Source organism: Oncorhynchus mykiss, chromosome 11, assembly GCF_013265735.2.
Source record: "Oncorhynchus mykiss isolate Arlee chromosome 11, USDA_OmykA_1.1, whole genome shotgun sequence".
NCBI classification, from domain to species: Eukaryota; Metazoa; Chordata; class Actinopteri; order Salmoniformes; family Salmonidae; genus Oncorhynchus; species Oncorhynchus mykiss.
The window spans coordinates 65,722,197-65,742,245 of record NC_048575.1 but is presented as its reverse complement, the minus strand read 5'-3'; the positions used below and the strand labels follow the sequence as shown (position 1 = coordinate 65,742,245).

Genomic DNA, 20,049 nt, shown 5'->3' with positions numbered 1-20,049 from the left:
TGCTGCTACAACAGCCACCACTCTTCTGGGAAGGCTTTCCACTAGACGTTGGAACATTTGCTGCAGGGACTTGCTTCCATTCAGCCACAAGAGCATTAGTGAGGTCGGGCACTGATGTTGGGCGATTAGGCCTGGCTTGCAGTCGGCGTTCCAATTCATCCCAAAGGTGTTCGATGGGGTTGAGGAGGTCATGGCTCTGTGCTGGCCAGTCAAGTGCTTCCATACCGATCTCGACAAACCATTTCTGTATGGACCTCGTATTGTGCACGGGGGCGTTGTCATGCTGAAACCGGAAAGGGTCTTTCCCAAACTGTTGCCACAAAGTTAGAAGCACAAAATCGTCTATAATGTCATTGTATGCTGCAGCGTTAAGATTTCACTTCACTGGAACTAAAGGGCCTAGCCCGAACCATGAAAAACACCCCCAGACCATTATTCCACCTCCATCAAACTTTACAGTTGGCACTATGCATTGGGGCAGGTAACGTTCTCCTGGAATTCGCCAAACCAAGATTTGTCCGTTGGACTGCCAGATGGTGAAGAGTGATTCATCACTCCAGAGAACGCGTTTCCACTGCTCCAGAGTCCAATGGCGGCGAGCTTTACACCACTCCAGATGACGCTTGGCATTGCACATGGTGATCTTAGGCTTGTGTACAGCTGCCCGGCCATGGAAACCCATTTCATTAAGCTCCCAACTACCAGTTCTTGTGCTGACATTGCTTCAAGAGGCAGTTTGGAACTTGGTAGTGAGCGTTGCAACTGGCCTACCACTTCGCGGCTGAGCCCTTGTTGCTCCCAGACGTTTCCACTTCACAATAACAGCAATTACAGTTGACCGGGGGAGCTCTAGCCGGGCAGAAATTTGGCAAACTGACATGTTGGAATGCAAGTCACTGAGCTCTTCAGTAAGGCCATTCTACTGCCAATGTTTGTCTATGGAGATTGCAAGCTGTGTGCTCAATTTTATACACCTATCAGCAACAGGTGTGTCTGAAAAAGCAGAATCCACTCATTTGAAGGGGTATCCACAAACTTTTGTATAGTATATTTACAACAGTTTAGTGTATTTAGTGTAGTTTAGTGTATTTCACCAAACTGTTGACAGCCCGTCAGCGTGCTTGAGAAAGGAATAAAGGAGAGAGAAGGAGATGGAAACTCATGATGGTGAGATATTCTGAACAGCTAAAGGTAATGTGTCACCCATTTCATTATGAAAATAAACAATTCCCTATTACTAGGCTATTCAAAATCAAATACAAATTCACTGTATAGGCTAGACCAAATATGTAGCAGACATGTTAACTCCGTTAAGTTTGATGTTTTTCTGCCATGCGTAATATGTGATAGGCTATGTATTGATGGTACGCTTTTCATGTGATTTTCAATAGCATTTGCACTGATGTCAGTGGTTAGATGGACAATAGAGCCCTGAGTACCAGGCAATTAGGACCTGGTGGTCATTAGCAAGTTGGGTACAACCAAAGAATGTCCAGAGTGCATAAAAGGAGATTACTGTAACTCAACGGTCACTCAAAACTTTACTGCGTTCATGACTCATGATTTCCGGTGTGGTGGTAATACGGTCACAGCAACAGCCCCAGTCAGGTTACTTACACATGGGGTGTTTCAGTGTGGTGTTGTCAGGGGAGTGTGTAGGCTTCACTATGGAGGCCCGTTGTCTGGTGCCCTTGGCTTTTGATAACAGCCAACAGCCTTACAGCACAGCAACTGTTCCTTGCATCTCTCAGTCTCCCTAAAGGGCTTTATTGGCATGGGAAACATATATGTTTACATTGCCGAAGCAAATGAAATACAAATGTACAGAAAACATTACTACATTCACAGAAGTTCCAAAGGAATAGAGACATTTCAAATGCCATATTATAGGTATGTACAGTGTTGTAATGATGTGCTAATAGTTCAAGTACAAAAGGGAAAATAAATAAACGTAAATATGGGTTGTATTTACAATGGTGTTTGTTCTTCACTGGTTGCCCTTTTCTTGCTGCTCTGATGGCACACCGTGTACTCTCATGAGTGTCAGGTTCTTGTCCAGTTCTGACATTTAGGTCGCCACATACTAGTACATGTCCCTGGGCCTGGAAATGATTGATTTCCCCCTCTAGGATGGAGAAGATGTCTTCATTAAAGTATGGGGATTCTAGTGGGGGGATATTTTAATTGTTTTATTTAATTTTTAATTTCACCTTTATTTAACCAGGTGGCTAGTTGAGAACAAGTTCTCATTTGCAACTACAACCTGGCCAAGATAAAGCATAGCAATTCGACACATACAACAACACATGGAATAAACAAAACATACAGTAAATAATACAGTAGAACAAAAGAAAACAAAAAGTCTATATACAGTGAGTGCAAATGAGGTAAGTTAAGGAAATAAATAGGCCATGGTGGCGAAGTAATTACAATATAGCAATTAAACATTGGAATGGTAGATCGGCAGAAGATTAATGTGCAGGTAGAGATACTGGGGTGCAAAGGAGCAGAATAAATAAATACCAGTATGGGGATGAGGTAGATAGATAGATGGGCTGTTTACAGATAGGCTAAGTACAGGTGCAGTGATCTGTAAAATGCTCTGACAGCTGGTGCTTAAAGCTAGTGAGGGAGATGTGAGTCTCCAGCTTCAGAGATTTTTGCAATTCGTTCCAGTCATGGGGAGCAGAGAACTGGAAGGAAAGATGACCAAAGGAGGAATTGGCTTTGGGGGTGACCAGTGAGATATAACTGCTGGAGCGCGTGCTACGAGTGGGTGCTGCTATGGTGACCAGTGAGCTGAGATAAGGCGGGGCTTTACCTAGCAGAGACTTGTAGATAACCTGTTTCCAGTGGGTTTGGCGACGAGTATGAAGCGAGGGCCAACCAACGAGAGGGTACAGGTCGCAATGGTGGGTAGTGTATGGGGCTTTGGTGACAAAACGGATGGCACTGTGATAGATTGCATCCAGTTTGTTAAGTAGAGTGTTGGAGGCTATTTTATAGATGACATCACCGAAGTCGAGGATTGGTAGGATGGTCAGTTTTACGAGGGTATGTTTGGCACATGAGTGAAGGATGCTTTGTTGCGAAATAGGAAGCCGATTCTAGATTTAATTTTGGATTGGAGATGCTTAATGTGAGTCTGGAAGGAGAGTTTACAGTCTAACCAGACACCCAGGTATTTGTAGTTGTCCACGTATTCTAAGTCAGAGCCGTCCAGAAGGTTGCAAAACCGGAAGGTTGCAAATCTGTCGTTCTGCCCCTGAACAGGCAGTTAACCCACTGTTCCTAGGCCGTCATTGAAAATAAGAATTTGTTCTTAACTGACTTGCCTAGTTAAATAAAGGTACAAATAAATAAAAAGGGGCCAGAAGTATACAGAATGGTGTCGTCTGCGTAAAGGTGGATCAGAGAATCACCAGCAGCAAGAGCAACATCATTGATGTATACAGAAAAGAGAGTCGGCCCGAGAATTTAACCCTGTGGCACACCCATAGAGACTGTCAGAGGTCCAGACAACAGGCCCTCCGATTTGACACACTGAACTCTATCAGAGAAGTAGTTGGTAAACCAGGCGAGGCAATCATTTGAGAAACCAAGGCTGTCGAGTCTGCCAATTAGAATGTTGTGATTGACAGAGTCGAAAGCCTTGGCCAGGTCGATGAATACGGCTGCACAGTAATTTCTCTTATCGATGGCGGTTATGATGTCGTTTAGAACCTTGAGCGTGACTGAGGTGCACCCATGACCAGCTCTGAAACCAGATTGCAAAGCGGAGAAGTTATGGTGGGATTCGAAATGGTCAGTAATCTGTTTGTTAACTTGGCTTTCGAAGACCTTAGAAAGACAGGGTAGGATAGATATAGGTCTGTAGCAGTTTGGGTCTAGAGTGTCACCCCCTTTGATGAGGGGGATGACTGCGGCAGCTTTCCAATCTTTGGGAATCTCAGACGATACGAAAGAGAGGTTGAACAGGCTAGTAATAGGGGTTGCAACAATTTCGGCAGATAATTTTAGAAAGAGAGGGTCCAGATTGTCTAGCCCGGCTGATTTGTAGGGGTCCAGATTTTGCAGCTCTTTCAGAACATCGGCTATCTGGATTTGGGTAAAGGAGAAACGGTGGGGGCTTTGGCGTGTTGCTGTGGAGGGTGCCGGGCAGTTGACCGGGGTAGGGGTAGCGATGTTGAAAGCATGGCCAGCCGTAGAGAAATGCTTATTGAAATTCTCAATTATAGCAGATTTATCGGTGGTGACAATGTTTCCTAGCCTCAGAGCAGTGGGCAGCTGGGAGGAGGTGCTCTTATTCTCCATGGACTTTACAGTGTCCCAGAACTTTTTTGAGTTAGTACTACAGGATGCAAATTTCTGTTTGAAAAAGTGCCTGTGTATATTTGTTCCTAACTTCCCTGAAAAGTTGCATATCACGGGGGCTATTCGATGCTAATGCAGAACGCCACAGGATGTCTTTGTGCCGATCAAGGGCAGACAGGTCTGGCGTGAACCAAGGACTATATCTATTCCTAGTTCTATCTTTTTTGAGAGGGGCATGCTTATTTAAGATGGTGAGGAAGGCACTTTTAAAGAATAACCAGGCATCGTCTACTGACGGGATGAGGTCAATGTCATTCCAGGATACCCCGGCCAGGTCGATTAGAAAGGCCTGCTCGCAGAAGTGTATCAGGGAGCGTTTGACATCGTTTGTTCCCAGACCCTTTACGGATGCAGGCAATGAGGCAGTGATCGCTGAGATCTTGATTGAAAACAGCAGAGGGGTATTTGGAGGGCGAATTAGTTAGGATGACATCTATGAGGCTGCCCGTGTTTACTGATTTGGGGTTGTACTTGGTAGGTTCATTGATAATTTGTGTGAGATTGAGGGCATCAAGCTTAGTTTGTAGGATGGCCGGGGTGTTAAGCATGTCCCAGTTTAGGTCACCTAGTAGCACGAGCTCAGAAGATAGATGGGGGGCAATCAGTTCACATATCAGTTCGAGGGCACAGCTGGGGGCAGAGGGAAGTCTATAGCAAGCGGCAACAGTGAGAGACTTGTTTCTGGAAAGGTGAATTTTTAGAAGTAGAAGCTCAAATTGTTTGGGTACAGACTTAGAAAGTTATACAGAACTCTGCAGGCTATATTTGCAATAGATTGCAACACCGCCCCCTTTGGCAGTTCTATCTTGGCGGAAAACGTTATAGTTAGCAATGGAGATCTCAGGGTTTTGGTGGTTTTCCTAAGCCAGGATTCAGACACGGCTAAGACATCTGGGTTGGCAGATATAGGTAGCACACATGGACATTTTTCTCTGTTTACATCATTTCCTTATTCATTTCCAGCCAGATGTGAAATGTTCTTGTTGTGACTAATTTAATAGAGTGGGTTAGGTCTGCTCTATACCAAATTAGCATACCCCCTGAGTCTATTCCCTGTTTTACACCTGGTAGTTTGGTGGATGGGACTACCAGCTCTCTGTAACCTAGAGGGCAACCAGTAGGTCCGTCTCCTCTATACTATGTTTCTTGTAGGATGACAATGTCTGTATTTCCAATTTCTTTGGTGAAGTCTGGGTTCCTGCTCTTTAGACCAAAGGCAGATGACCTCAGACCTTATTTAATCCAGGATGAGATGGAGAAGGTTTTGTGTTTCATAGTGTCTAGTGTTGTTTTCGTGTGGTTTAGGCTGGGACCATTACAGTAGGTGTGAGCCGAGCATGTTGAGCATCTGCTACATACCTCTTAGGTCACGGGATGGTGTTTGGGCGGGTATACTAGTGGGGTTGGGCCTGTTGCTCTGCTCACAGCCTGGGCATATATGCAACTTTTATGTTGAGGTCTTTGCTGCAGGGGCATTTGGGGCATAAGACTGATCTGGAGGGCCTATATAAGGTGTTGCTAGGGTTTGTTTGGGGAGGGGTCAACTGGTTGGGGTGGGGATGTAGCTGGTGGTGCTGTGGTCTAGGTGTAGGTCCTCTTGGTGTGGATCCTGTTGGTGCAGATCCTCCATCACGCAGTTCTGGGAGAGTGTCTGGCGGGGTGTCCGTTTCTCTGTTGCTCCTATATGAGGTGCTGGGGCTGCGGTTGAGGGTGACATCCTTCAGTGTCCTGGCAAAGGTGGGGACTGCTGCCTTGTAGAGGTGGACCTGGTCATAAAGGCTGGAGGAGTGGTTGGTCAGCTAAACATTTGGTTTTGAGGCACAGTCCCAGGAAATGCTTGCATTGACCCGCTGCATACTTGCAGAGTGAAAGTATTTTTGTGGTAGCAGGGTGGAGATAACCATTTGTGCATTGGGGGAAAGTGGAAGAGGGTTTTTCAATCACTCCCTTGAGGGCTGTGGCCACACTTTCCTGCTGGGCTCTCAGGTCATTTGTGCCTGTGTGTATTATAATGTGGCTGGGGGCACTTAGTCGGTCCTCTGACAGCAGCCCCAGGGTACGCCGGGTGTTCGGACACCAGAGTTTAGCCACATGGTGTTTTGGAAAAAGTTTCCTCTCATCAACATATTTCCCATTTGAGTCAATTAGGAGCACAATCTCTGTCTTTTGTGTGTCCTCAGTGGGTGTGGGGGTGTTGTCAGGAGAGCTATCCAGTGGGCTGACAGAGGGATGCCAGTGGGGGGAGGCTGCTGAGTTGGTGGATCCTTCCTTGTCTGTCCTGCTATGGTGTTAAGGCTGTGGTTGAGGTCTGAAGTGGGCTGTTTTGTTGGGTTCTCTAGGGGGGTGGCTAGCTCTCTAATGAGTGGTTATTTGTCGCACCTCAGCTTTCTCACCTTCTCCTGCAGTGCTGCTAGCTGGGCTGTGTGTTCCGGGGGGATGCTCGTCTGGTGTGTGTGTCTGTGCTGCCTAGACTGTGTGGACTAACTCTCTGAGCACCACCATGTCTCTCTCCAGCTCTCTGAGCTCCACCATGTCTCTCTCCAGCTCAGTGAATGTATCCCTCTCAATGAGGAGCAGTATGGTTGTGGACCTGGGTGTGTTCAGCACTGGGGGGGGGGGGGGGGGGGGGGGGGGGGTGACTATCCTCATCTGCAGGAGGTGTGATCAAACTCGCTCGGGGTGGGGGCGTCATTACCAAGAGAACTTCTCTCTTCTCATGCCATGCTCTCGCTTTGATGAATTCTGTCTCCCTCTTCCCCTCTCTCTTCCTCACTGCGCTGAGCACACTAAACTGTTTAGAGAAACACTGGCTCTGCTTACCACTGCTGAACACTTAAAAATGTTAAATTAACACACCATCAGACCATTTAGACAACTGACACGGAACACTAGAAAACTTTGACAGTAGTGACTTACAGGACTACAATATATAAACATACACTGCTGTAGACTACATAAACTACTATCCAGGTCTACAGTATATCTACCACAGTACTTACTGTATATGTCAAGCTAGTCTCTGTATGTCAGAATCTGAGCAGTGGCCTAATATTGACCAGTGCACTAAATAGGAAATAGGGTGCCATTTGGGACGAAGTCAAAGAGACTGTGTCCCACTCTGTCAGACATGTAGCCTAGACAGAGTGTCTGCTCTGTGCTGTCTGCCAGCCAGATCCACACAGCCACCCCAAAAACACACAATGGACACAATGGCTGCCCTATTGTTACCGCTGTCTCTCTATGCACATTGCACTATAACTTACTGGAGAGTAGTGGCTCGGGACGCACATCCCAGCAACATACATACACCCACCCTGGCTGGCTAGCAACACACATTCTCAGACACACTCATTAGATGTCCAGCAAGAAGAGCTGGAGAATAAGTGATTGGACCACCTGATGAACAGTAGTAACAGCCTCTATACACCAAGAAAAAAGGGTTCCCACAGGAGAACCCTCTTAGGTTCCAGCTACAACCCTTTTGAGTTCCATGTAGAACCTTCTGTTCAAATGATTCTACATGGAACCGAATCGGGTTCTACCTGGAACCAAAAAGGGTTATCTTATGGGGACAGATGAATAACCCTTTTCGGTTATAGAGAGTACCTTTTTCTAAGAGTGTACATCGGCTGCTGTATAGCCTCAGCCTCTGCTGTACAGTATGTGAAATGTCTTTAATTAACACTAAATGTATGCGATCATAGGATACACTTCCACACTTCATCCCCTAGGTGGCAGCAACCGGGTCTAGGTGCTGAGCCAAGGTTTGATAAGCACATCAGGTTCTGCCAATGAACCCTCCAGAGTCTAAGCCCGGTCTAAGCCGAGGGAGGGTCTAAGCTAACATATGGAAATGTTTTAAGATGGTCATACAAAGGATCATTTAGCTATTTGATTAAACATTAAGATACCAAGGATCACATTGGCATTACTGCTATTAGCCAATATAAACACATTGAATAACAGATTCACTACAACATATAGTCTCCAAAAAATCTAAAGGAAGTTTATTCTGAATGTAATTATCCCTTTATTTTAGGCACTGGTACTGTATACATATAGATGTGTCCAAACTGGTCAGAAGTTTGGACACGCCTACTCATTCCAGGGTTTTTCTTTGTTTTTACTATTTTCTACATTGTAGAATAACAGTGAAGACATCAAAACTATGAAATAATATATGGAATCATGTAGTAACCACAAAAGTGTTAAACAAATCATGATATATTTTAGATTTCAGATTCTTCAAAGTAGCCATCCTTTGCCTTGACAGCTTTGCACACTCTTGGTATTCTCTCAACCAGCTTCATGTGGTAGTCCCCTGGAATGCATTTCAATTAACAGGTGTGCCTCGTTAAGAGTTAGTTAGTGGAATTTCTTTCCTTCTTAATGCGTTTGAGCCAATCACTTGTGTTGTGAAGAGCTAGGGGTGGTATACAGAAGATATACATATTTGGTAAAAGACCAAGTTCATATTATGGCAAGAACAGCTCAAATAAGCAAAGAGAAAGTTTGTTCATCAGAGTTACCAGCCTCAGAAATTGCAGCACAAATACATGCTTCACAGAGTTCAAGTAACAGACACATCTCAACATGAACTGTTCAGAGGAGACTGCGTGAATCATGCCTTCATGGTTGAATTGCTGCAAATAAACCACTACTAAAGGACATCAATAATAAGAAGAGACTTGCTTGGGCCAAGAAACACGAGTAATGGACATTAGACATGTGGAATCAGTCCTTTGGTCGGATGAAGAAGAACCCTTGAATGAGTTGGTGTGTCCAAACTTTTGACTAGTACTGTATATACAAAATTATGTGGACACCCCTTCAAATGAGATGATTTGGCTATTTCAGCCACACCCGTTGCTGACAGGTGTATAAAATTGAGCACAAAGCCATGCAATTTCCATAGACAAACATTGGCAGTAGAATGGCCTTACTGAAGAGCTCAGTGACTTTCAACATGGCACCGTCATAGGATGCCACCTTTCCAAGAAGTCAGTTCGTCAAATTTCTGCCCTGCTAGAGCTGCCCCGGTCAACTTTAAGTGCTGTTATTGTAACGTGGAATCTAGGAACAACAAAGGCAAATTGGTAGGCCACAGAAGCTCACAGAACGGGACGGCCGAGTGCTGAAACGTGTAGCGTCTGTCATCGGTTACAACACTTACTACTGAGTTCCAAACTGCCTCTGGAAGCAACGTCAGCACAATAACTGTTTGTCGGATGCTTCATGAAATGGGTTTCCATGGCAGAGCAGCCGTACACAAGCCTAGGATTACCATGCGCAAACCAAGCGTCAGCTGATGTGGTGTAAAGCTCACCGCCATTGGACTCTGGAGCAGTAGAAACGCGTTCTCGAGTGGTGAATCACACTTCACCATCTGGCAGTCTGACGGACAAATTTGGGTTTGACGGATGCCAGGAGAACACTACCTGCCCCAATGCATTTTGCCAACTGTAAAGTTTGGTAAAGGAGGAATAATGGTCTGCGGCTGTTTTCCCTTAGTTCCAGTGAAGAGAAATCTTAACGCTACAGCATACAATGACATTCTAGACCATTCTGTGCTTCCAACTTTGTGGCAACAGTTTGGGGAATGCACTTCCCTGTTTCAGCATGACAAAACCCCCGTACACAAAGCGAGATCCATACAGAAATGTTTTTTTGAGATCGGTGTGGAAGAAATTGACTGGCTTGCACAGGGCCCTGACCTCAACCCCATCGAACATCTTTGGGATGAATTGGAATGCCGACTGCGAGCCAGGCCTAATCGTTCAACATCAGTGCCCAACCTCACTAATGCTCGTGGCTGAATAGAAGCAAGTCCCCGCAGCAATGTTCCAACATTAGTTCAAAGCCTTGCCCAGAAGAGTGGAGGCAATTATAGCAGCAAAGGGGGACCAACTCCATATTAATGCCCATGATTTTGGAATGAGATGTTCGACGAGCAATTAGATTTCAACGGTGGACGCGGCGGTAGGCTAAGGTCCTCAGTCAGAGTGCCAGCTTGGAGAGCCGTGAGGCTGCTGGTTTTGGTTGCCATGAGGCCTTTCGTTTGTTTTGAATCTTTAGTTTGGGCATGCCTGTTTGTAGTTTTCAATTTTGTATGTTCATTTTTGTCACCATCTGAACCAACAATAATTCACATGGACTGACAGACCAAGAGGTCAAGATAGAGAGCAGGACCTGGACCAAGGTAAGGTTGCGGTCTCCCTGGGCATCTAACAAAATGTTGATTTCTCACATTAATACACACATGAAGACCATGTATCTAGGCCTAAGACACCTAGACATAACAAGTGCAGAAAAATCTGTAGGCTAGTTATTGGTTTTGTAAGTCTTTTAAATGAGTTTGTGTGTTTCTATACTATATACTTTAATTATATACCAAATATACCAACAACATTTGTGTGCAGCCCAAGCCCACTCACTGGGAGTGTACAGCCATGTTTAACTCTACGGGGCCAACAGTGGTCTAAATGTAGCTACATTAAAACGGTTCAATACAAACACAGACACACACCACTCACCGACACAGTTGCAGGTGGGGAACTCAGCCTGGAGGTCCTTGACGGGCATGTCTAGCAGGCTCTTAGTGGGCGTGTCCAGGTAGCGTAGTGGAGACTCAAGGAAGCCTTTTAGGGAGGGGTTAAGGGGGAATCCGTCTTTAGTGGGCGTGTCGTCCTCGCCCCCATCAGAGAATAATCCAGTGGTGGAGAGGACAGCTACGTTCCCATTGGTCTCAATCTTCATGCGTTTGGGCAGCTGGGACGGGGAGAAAGGCAGCTTGGTTGCCTCCCGCTGCTCCTCAATGGGGCTCTCAGTGGAGGGCTGTGTGGTGGAGGTTACTTTACTCATACTCCCTGACTCCTCCTTGTCTGCAGGTGGGGCTGTGGTAGGAGCTAATGGAGCAGCGCTGGAGGACTGAGTGAGGGTAGCGCTGGATGGTGATGGGGGCCTGGCTTGTCCTGAGTTAACTTTGGGCTGAGACTCTGTCACCACGGGCTGGGCTGAGGCTGAGGGGGCTTGGTCCTGGGGCTGGCTCTGGATCTGTGAAGGGCAGGGCTCTGGGGCCGAGGATGAACTGTCCCCGAACTCTGCCTCAAACTGGCAGATCAGCTCCTCGAACTTGGGGTCCAGGGAACTGAGGCCTGGTATGGACTGAGAGGTGGTGGAGGTCTGTGTGGCGCTGGCCTCCGCTGAGCTTGCTGGGATGTCCAGGGCTACAGGGAGAGGCTGAGGGGTTGAGACGTCTGGAGTGTTTACAGACAAGGCAGCGACAGAGGGTGCAATAGAAGAGTTTAAAATGGATACCTGAGATTGGGCTGGGGCAGGGAGGCCTGCGGCAGCCTGAGTGGGGTTACTGAGGAGGGGGAAGGTAGGGAGAGGGAGAGAACCTGGGTGGGCGCTGGCCAGAGGCAGGGCTCCGGTAATGGTGAGGGGAGACGGTTTCTGTATGGAGATCTGTCTGTGAGGCAGGAAGGTTGGCAGGGAGACCTTCTGCTTGGTCTTCTTGATAACTATCGTCTTGGGTTTGGGGCCTGGCTGGAGCAGCATACCACCCCCTGCGTGCTGCTTGAGGAGCGGAGATGTCCCCGCTGTGCTCTTCCTCCTCTTGGTCTCCTGCTTGATGGCCACGGGGACGGGGTGGCCCTCGGGGCCCATCTGTTGGGGCCACCACTTGCGGAGGTTCTGGCAGGCCTTGGCGGGACGCAGAGGGCAGAGGCCTGGGAGGCCGGGAGAGTTGGAGAAGAGGTTCCTCTTGTGGTGAAGGTGCTGCTGCAGAGCTGTCTGGGTGGAGTGGCGGATGGCTGCGCTGCCTAGGGAGAGAGGAGGACCAGGGTACCTAGGCTGCTGCTGGCCATTCATCAAGCTGTAGCAGCCCCCCATGGAGGCGCAGGCAGAGCTCTGGTACTCCCCGGAGTCTACCTCCTGCTTGACCCGAGGCATCCCTGGTTCCTGCTTGATGTGGTGGTGTGGGACGGGCAACTTGAAGGGGCCGCTTATGTACTTTCCGCTGGAGTCCCCGAGTAGCTGTTTGAGCTCGGACATGGGGTCGCCAGTGCTGTGGCCACCGGACTGAGGGGCGAAGCGAGGCTGCTGGGAATCTGAGTTCATCCACTGATTCCTCTGCTCTTGGGATCCCTCAGGGCCCTGCTGCTGCTGCCACTGCTGGTGGTGAGGCAGGAGGCTGCCTGCCTGGTGCTGCAGGGGGAAGGGTGAAGTGGAGGACGGGAGATGGGAGGCGTGGGCCGGATGACCATGGGACTGGGGTCTGTGCTGCTGCTCCCGCGACACAGGGCTCGTTTGGGGCTGGGGGTATAGTCCAGGAGGGACGGATTGTGATCGCGAGGAGGACAAAGAGGAGATGGGGTTGGAGGAGGAGGGGTTCAGGCGGGTGCCATGCTGGAGGTGTAGAGGGGGGTGTTGAGGTTGGCTGGTGGAGGAGGCCTGGGCAGGAGGGACCACGGTCTGGGGGACAGTGGCAGACAGCTGGGTCAGGGCCTCGATGGCAATAGCCGTCTGCAGACTGACGTTCTTCTCCTTGGCGATGAAGAGGACCTGAGGGGAGCAGGGGATAGGGGCTGGGTGTTGGCCCTGTTGATGTGGGTGTAGTGGTGGACCGGAGGGAGGGTTACCTCCATTGACATGGGGTTGGGGGTGGGGGGGCTGCTGTGAGTGTGGGGGCTGTTGATGAGGCGGCGTGTCAGTGGTCATCTTGGAACAGGGCGTGGTGTTGTCCCGCTCCTCCCCTGCCCATGTCTGTTTGATCCTCTTCTCCAGCCACTCCAGGTAGTCCGGGCAATCTGGCCCATCACAGTCACAGTTGGGGGGCTTGTGGCCGTGGCGCGCCTGGCTCAGGGCATTCTGCAGGGTGTTCAGGTCCTCTGGGGGGCTAGCCTGGTTTTCCCCTTCTGGGGCTTGGAGTCTGTCTTGAGCCGTGGCCCCCTCACCAGTGCCCATCTCCTGGTTGAACTTCTCATACAGCTGGATGGCATGGGACTGGGGCTCAAGGTGACCTGAGGGGGGCAGGGAGCCAACACTCACGCTGGCTGAGAAGGCTACCAGGTTGCGTGCAACCTCCATGTCTGCCTCATGGACAGGCTTCCCAGGAGTCCTACCACTACTGGTCCAGCCATTGCAGTGCTGTTGCTGCTGGGGTTGGGTGGCTTTGCTGTGCCCAGGTACACAGCCCTGTCCTGGGGAAACACTCCTTGACCGCTGGGGCTCCCTCTGGGGCTCCAGGCCAGCTCCACCCTCCTCATGGGTGTCCCTGGGATGCCGGCTCACCCCATTGGTCGGTTCCAGGCTCAGTAAACAGCCTTCCTCGAGGCGGTCATGTGCCCCAGTTTCCATCTGGCCTCCTCTTCTGGGGCCATCCACTGAACGAGCGTCCGAAACAGTCTGAGTGAGAGGACACAGGTTAGGGACAAGGAGCCAGAAAAACTAAATAGGAACTTTGCATCAACATGGAATAAACAATAGCAATCAATATACAAAATCATATAGTTTAAACATGTTTACAACTAGTTTCTTCAGTTGATCATCTTAATATAACATTATACTCAAACAAAACATTCACAGAGAACAGACAAATAATAATGATTATGATAGGGCACTGGCTAAAAATCTCTCTCTCTGAGTGTTAAAGTCACATCACAGTAATATGCACACTATATGCACACACACTCAAACACACACAATTCAGGGCCATTATCTCAACATCTATTCTATATGAGGAAGAACAAGTGAAAGGCGATGGAGAATGAGGTGAACTACAGCATCCATTGTATAGTGCATATCTACCATTCACTTCTATAATTACTGGTAATAAACTTGCAACTCAACTTCCCCGTTTGAATGTCAACATACTGTATATTACCAGTCTATAAATGTCAATTAGCTCTCTGTGTTGTCAACGACTGTCTACTATATTGGCCAAATGAACAGTGTTGTCTGAATCAGGTTAGCCAAGCAGGATTCCTGGTTTCTGATCCTTTGGTCCTGAACCTCTCCCCCCTCGGGCCTTTATGACAACGGACTGTCTACTGTATCTCTACAAGACTGCAGCATTCAACACCTGTATGTCATATCACCATGATGTAAGACTAAACACAATCAATGCATGATGCATTGCAATACAAATGTGTGAAGGATTGAGAGAGCAAAGATGTAGCAAAGAGTAGCTATTGTTAGTATATGGTTACGTTCTTGATGCCCTTTCACAAGTGTGCTTAATAAGATGATAGTAGCGACAGCCTTCGATTAGCGTCCATTAGAGATAGAGCATAGTGCTGATGATCTCATCTGGGGGTTGAACCTGCTCATTGTGTATGTGTGCCATTCAGAGGGTGAATGGGCAAGTCAAATAATATAAGTGCCTTTGAACAGGGTATGGTAGTAGGAGCCAGGCGCACTGGTTTGTGTAAAGAACTGCAACGCTGCTGGGTTTTTCACACTCAACAGTTTCCCGTGTGTATCAAGAATGTTCCACCACCCAAAGGACATCCAGTCAACTTGACACAATCGTGGGAAACATTGGAGTCAACATGGGCCAGCATCTTTGTGGAACGCTTTCAACACCTAGTAGAGTCCATGCCCCGACATATAAAGCTTGTTCTGAGGGCAAAGGGGGGGGGGGGGGGGGGGGGGGGTGAAACTCAATATTAGGAATGTATTCCTAATGTTTGGTATACTCAGTGCAGCCCTCTCAACATAACACTGACTTTAAAAAATGCATCAGATCTCTGCTTGAATCGTGTATCTGCACTGTTTCAAGCTCAGTTAAAGGGATACTTTGGGATTTTGGCAATGAGAGAATGCCAAGTGTGCAAAGCTGTCATCAACGCAAAGGGTGGCTACTTTGTAGAATCTCAAATATATAATTTGTTTAACAATTGTATGGTTACTACATGATTCCATATGTGTTATGTAATAGTTTTGATGTCTTCACAGTTATTCAACAATGTAGAAAATAGTAAAAATAAAGAAAAACCATGGAATGAGTAGGTGTGTCCAAAATTTTGACTGGGACTGTAGTTCAACAACTACACAGAGACACAAATCTATGTCACACTAAATATCACAATAACCAAATAATACATTTAACATTTTTTATTTGCCTCTGAACATCTTCAAGTCTTATTCTAGAAGTTTCACATCTACAATAGCCTAAACTAAATAAGGAAGTATTCAACATGGCACTATCTAATGGACCTGCCAGAGCAGGGAGGGCAGTGCGGCTACAGCAGGTAAGTCCTGCCCTATTGTTCAGACAGACAGATATTAATAAAGCCTGAAGCATTGTGAGCTCAGACAGACAGAGCTCTATAAGGATTACACACAGTCATAATAATGTCCACCTCACACACATACAGTATGCTGTACACACACACACACACGTACTACACACACATATACAGGTAGACATAAAAGGTAGGCTACACCATTAAACATGTCTAGAAGAGAGGAACTAGACTGGTTTGTTGTTTGAGTTATGACCCAACAGGTCTGTGTACAATGCTAGTCGGTTTACAATGCAGACTTGATCATATCTACAGTATGTTCACAGTGAGAACACAGCTCTCGCTTGTAGTTCATATAGTTGGTTAACAGCTGAAGTAGAAAGACATCCTGCTTTTCCTGTGGTTTGAATATATTTAAATGGGCCTTTTGAAGTATCTTATTGGATGGGCCGCTTGCTCAGGCCCTTATAATTCACCTTTTGTTCCGGGTGTCTGGTGGGGGTCCCTGGAGGGGTGGGGGGAGGACAGCCGGCCGACGATAAGTGAGAGGCCCCAAGTTGCCCTACCGCAGACTGAACTGAGACGGGGTTGTGAGTAACAAGAGTTTGGATAACTTGTCTGTTGAATCAGCGGTCACTAAAATGCACAACCCAACAACCCACAGTCAGTCGCATTGCTGCTCTCGTTTCCTCTTTTCATACAGTTGATACACTGATACTCTTTTTCACTCTTAAACACATACAATAACAATTGTATCGTTGCTTTGTACGTCTCAAACTGAAACTTACAGGGATCTACTGTGCAAACAATAACACAACCATAATGACAGTTCTCATAACCGGTTAACTGGGACTTTCGAGATACATTACATGACCAAAAGTATGTGGACACCTGCTCATTGAACATCTCATTCCAAAATCATTCATATGGAGTTGTTCCCCCCTTTGCTGCCACAACAGCATCCACTCTTCTGGCAAGGCTTTCCACTAGATGTTGGAACATTTCTGCAGGGACTTGCTTCCATTCAGCCACAAGAGCATTAGTGAAGTCGGGCATTGATGTTGGGCGATTAGGCCTGGCTCGCAACCGGTCTTCAAATTCATCCCAAAGGTGTTTGATGGAGTTGAGGTCAGGGTTCTGTGCAGGCCAGTCAAGTTCTTCCACACCAATCTTGACAAATAATTTCTGTATGGACCTCGCTTTGTGCACGGGGGCGTTGTCATGCTGAAACAGGAAAGGGTCTTCCCCAAACTGTTACCACAAAGTTGGAAGCACTGAATCGTCTAGAATGCTGTAGCGTTAAGATTTCCCTTCACTGGAACTAAGGGGCCTAGCCTGAACCATGAAAAACAGCCCCAGACCATTATTACTCCTCCACCAAATTTGACAGTTGCCACTATGCATTCAGGCATGTAGCGTTCTCCTAGCATCCGCCAAACTCAGATTCATCCGTCAAACTGCCAGATGATTCATCACTTCGGAAAATGTGTTTCCACTGCTCCAATGGTGGCGAGCTTTACACCATTCCAGCTGGCGCTTGGCATTGCACATGGTGATCTTAGGCTTGGCGCGGCTGCTCGGCCATGGAAACCCATTTCATGAAGCTTCTGGCGAACAGTTATTGTGCTGGCGTTGCTTCCAGTGAGTGTTGGTAGTGAGTATTGCAACCGAGGACAGACCATTTTTTACACACTAGGTGCTTCAGCACTTGGCGTTCCCGCTCTGTGAGCTTGTGTGGCCTATCACTTCGCGGCTGAGCCATTATTGCTCCTAGACGTTTCCACCTCACAATAATAGCACTTACAATTGACCTGGGCAGCTCTAACAGGGCAGCTCTAACAGGGCAGCTCTAACAGGGCAGCTCTAACAGGGCAGTTCTAACAGGGCAGCTCTAACAGGGCAGCTCTAACAGGGCAGCTCTAACAGGGCAGCTCTAACAGGGCAGCTCTAACAGGGCAGCTCTAACAGGGCAGCTCTAACAGGGCAGCTCTAACAGGGCAGAAATTTGACGAACTGACTTCTTGGAAAGGTGGCAGCCTATGATGGTACCACGTTGAAAGTCACTGAGCTCTTCAGTAAGGCCCTTATACTGCCAATGTTTGTCTATGGAGGCTGCGTGAATTTATACACCAGGCAACGGGTGTGGTTGAAATAGGCGAATCCACAAATTTTAAGTGGTGTCCACATATTTTAGTATATATAGTGTATATTTAGCCAAATGAGACTGTCACGAATACCTTCTCTCTCTCTCTCTCTCTCTCTCTCTCATGCACGCCGTACTACACACTGCACTATACACACTGTGGCACGCTCACACCTGCAGGTACCTACCACGGTGCTTCTGACAGTGCAGACCATGTGCTTGAAAAACTATTTACAGCATGCCAGAGCCTACTCTCTCCTGTCAGGACACTCAGTCACACACACCCTACTCTCTCCTGTCAGGACACTCAGTCACACACACACACACCCTACTCTCTCCTGTCAGGACACTCAGTCACACACACACACACACACACACACCCTACTCTCTCCTGTCAGGACACTCAGTCACACACACACACACACACACCCTACTCTCTCCTGTCAGGACACTCAGTCACACACACACCTTACTCTCTCCTGCCAGGAAACTCAGTCACACACCCTACTCTCTCCTGCCAGGACACTCAGTCACACACACACACACCCTACTCTCTCCTGCCAGGACACCCAGCCACACACACACACCCTACTCTCTCCTGCCAGGACACTCAGTCACACACACACACGGCGCTTCCATTCCAAAACATCAACACGCCAAACTAGAAGAGACTGCCTAACCTGTTAGACACCACAGTCACTGAGACTAGTCCCTTCAAACAACATGCAACTGTACCACTACTACACGTCTATCCCCACCTCCATTAGACCAAAACAGATGCCCTCAAGGTTGACAGCACAAAGCAAAAAAATGAGGGAGGGAGGGGAGGAGGTGGGCATAAAGCCTGGGAATAGACAGCTGAACATAAATCCACACATTTAGACACACTCCCTCCCTCCTTCTCCCACCCCCACCCCCTCCCTCCCCCACCCCCAACCCCACTCCCTCCCTCCCTCCTTCTCCCACCCCCAACCCAAACCCCACTCCCTCCCTCCTTCTCCCACCCCCAACCCAAACCCCACTCCCTCCCTCCTTCTCCCACCCCCAACCCAAACCCCACTCCCTCCCTCATTCTCCTACCCCACTCTCTCACTCCACCCCACCCCACTCCTTGTTTCTTCTCCCACCCCCAACCCCACTCCCTCCACTGCCTTGTCTCTCACAGAGAAAACGTGAAAGAAGAACCATGAGAAAAAAACAGCAAAGAGCCCCAGACAGCTCCAGTACTTACATGGGTCTAGACGTCCTGACAGTCGTAGTGGAGAAACACAGAGGGGAGAAGAGGTAAAGAGGAGCATAGAATAGTGATGCTAGGAGCCACTAGCAATCTGGCGGAGGCTTTTTTTAATAGTCAGTGCGGCACACATTCATAAGAGCTGACACGCACGCACACACACACACACACACAACTCCCCCAACACGCTCGCTCTCTGTCTCTTCTTACGGCCGTCGCTTTCGGTTCTCTGCCTTTTCCTCTCCCATTATCCCTCTCTGCTCCTTCCTTCCTTCCTTTTTCCTTTCTCTTACGCGCACAGTCTGGATCTCCTTGCAGCCCCCACCTTCCCCTCTCTCCCTCCCTCCGCTCCTCTACCTCTCGCTCAGTCAGTCTCTTTCTCCCTCTCCTCCCCCTCTCTCTTCTGTGTGTGCAGAGTGAGAGGCCATTTTCTGAGGCACAGTGGGCACGTAAGAGGGAATGGAGGAGTGTGCAGCTAGCAGAGAGAGGGAGAGAGAGAGAGAGAGAGAGAGAGAGCTGGGTGTTGGAGGCTAGTGGCAGCCCTAGAAACAGCAGCAGAGCTGTTACCAGGCAATTCTCTCTCTCTCTCTCTCTCTCTCTCTCTCTCTCTCTCTCTCTCTCTCTCTCTCTCTCTCTCTCTCTCTCTCTCTCTCTCTCTCTCTCTCTCTCTCTCTCTCTCTCTCTCTCTCTCTCTCTCTCTCTCTCTCTCTCTCTCTCTCTCTCTCTCTCTCATTGAAAACTAACACTTTGAATACATAACAATGTGTTTCATAAAACATGACGTTATATGTTTTAGTCCATCCAGTAACGTCTAATAATTTGGATATCTGAGAGCGGAGCGGTTTTTGAGCACGGAGGTGATGGAAGACGCTAGACGCAGGCAAACGCCAATCTCAGCAGCCCTCTCTGAACATTAACAGGAAAATTGAAAAAATGAAAGAAAAACAACTAGAATCTCTGTAGGTGGTTTGAATCTGATCAATTCAGACTAGTCTTTCTCCTGTGAGACAAGCTGTACTTCCATCTTTACGTCTGTTTCTGTCATAGTC

At 47.9% G+C, this 20,049-nt stretch overlaps 1 protein-coding gene across 6 annotated transcripts in view; it reads right to left on the bottom strand.

Moving 5' to 3' along the window:
- The window catches only part of LOC110536245 (methylcytosine dioxygenase tet3), an 85,946-nt gene that overhangs the window by 20,389 nt on the left and 45,508 nt on the right, over positions 1 to 20,049 (bottom strand). For 5 of the 6 annotated variants that reach the window (XM_036936140.1, XM_036936142.1, XM_036936141.1 and 2 more), the window contains one exon: positions 10,908 to 13,782. In XM_036936140.1, coding sequence (XP_036792035.1) covers positions 10,908 to 13,782 — 2,875 coding nt within the window. Of the gene's footprint in view, positions 1 to 10,907; positions 13,783 to 18,997; positions 19,574 to 20,049 lie in introns of those variants that run through there. The other variant, XM_036936145.1, reaches the window with a different exon arrangement.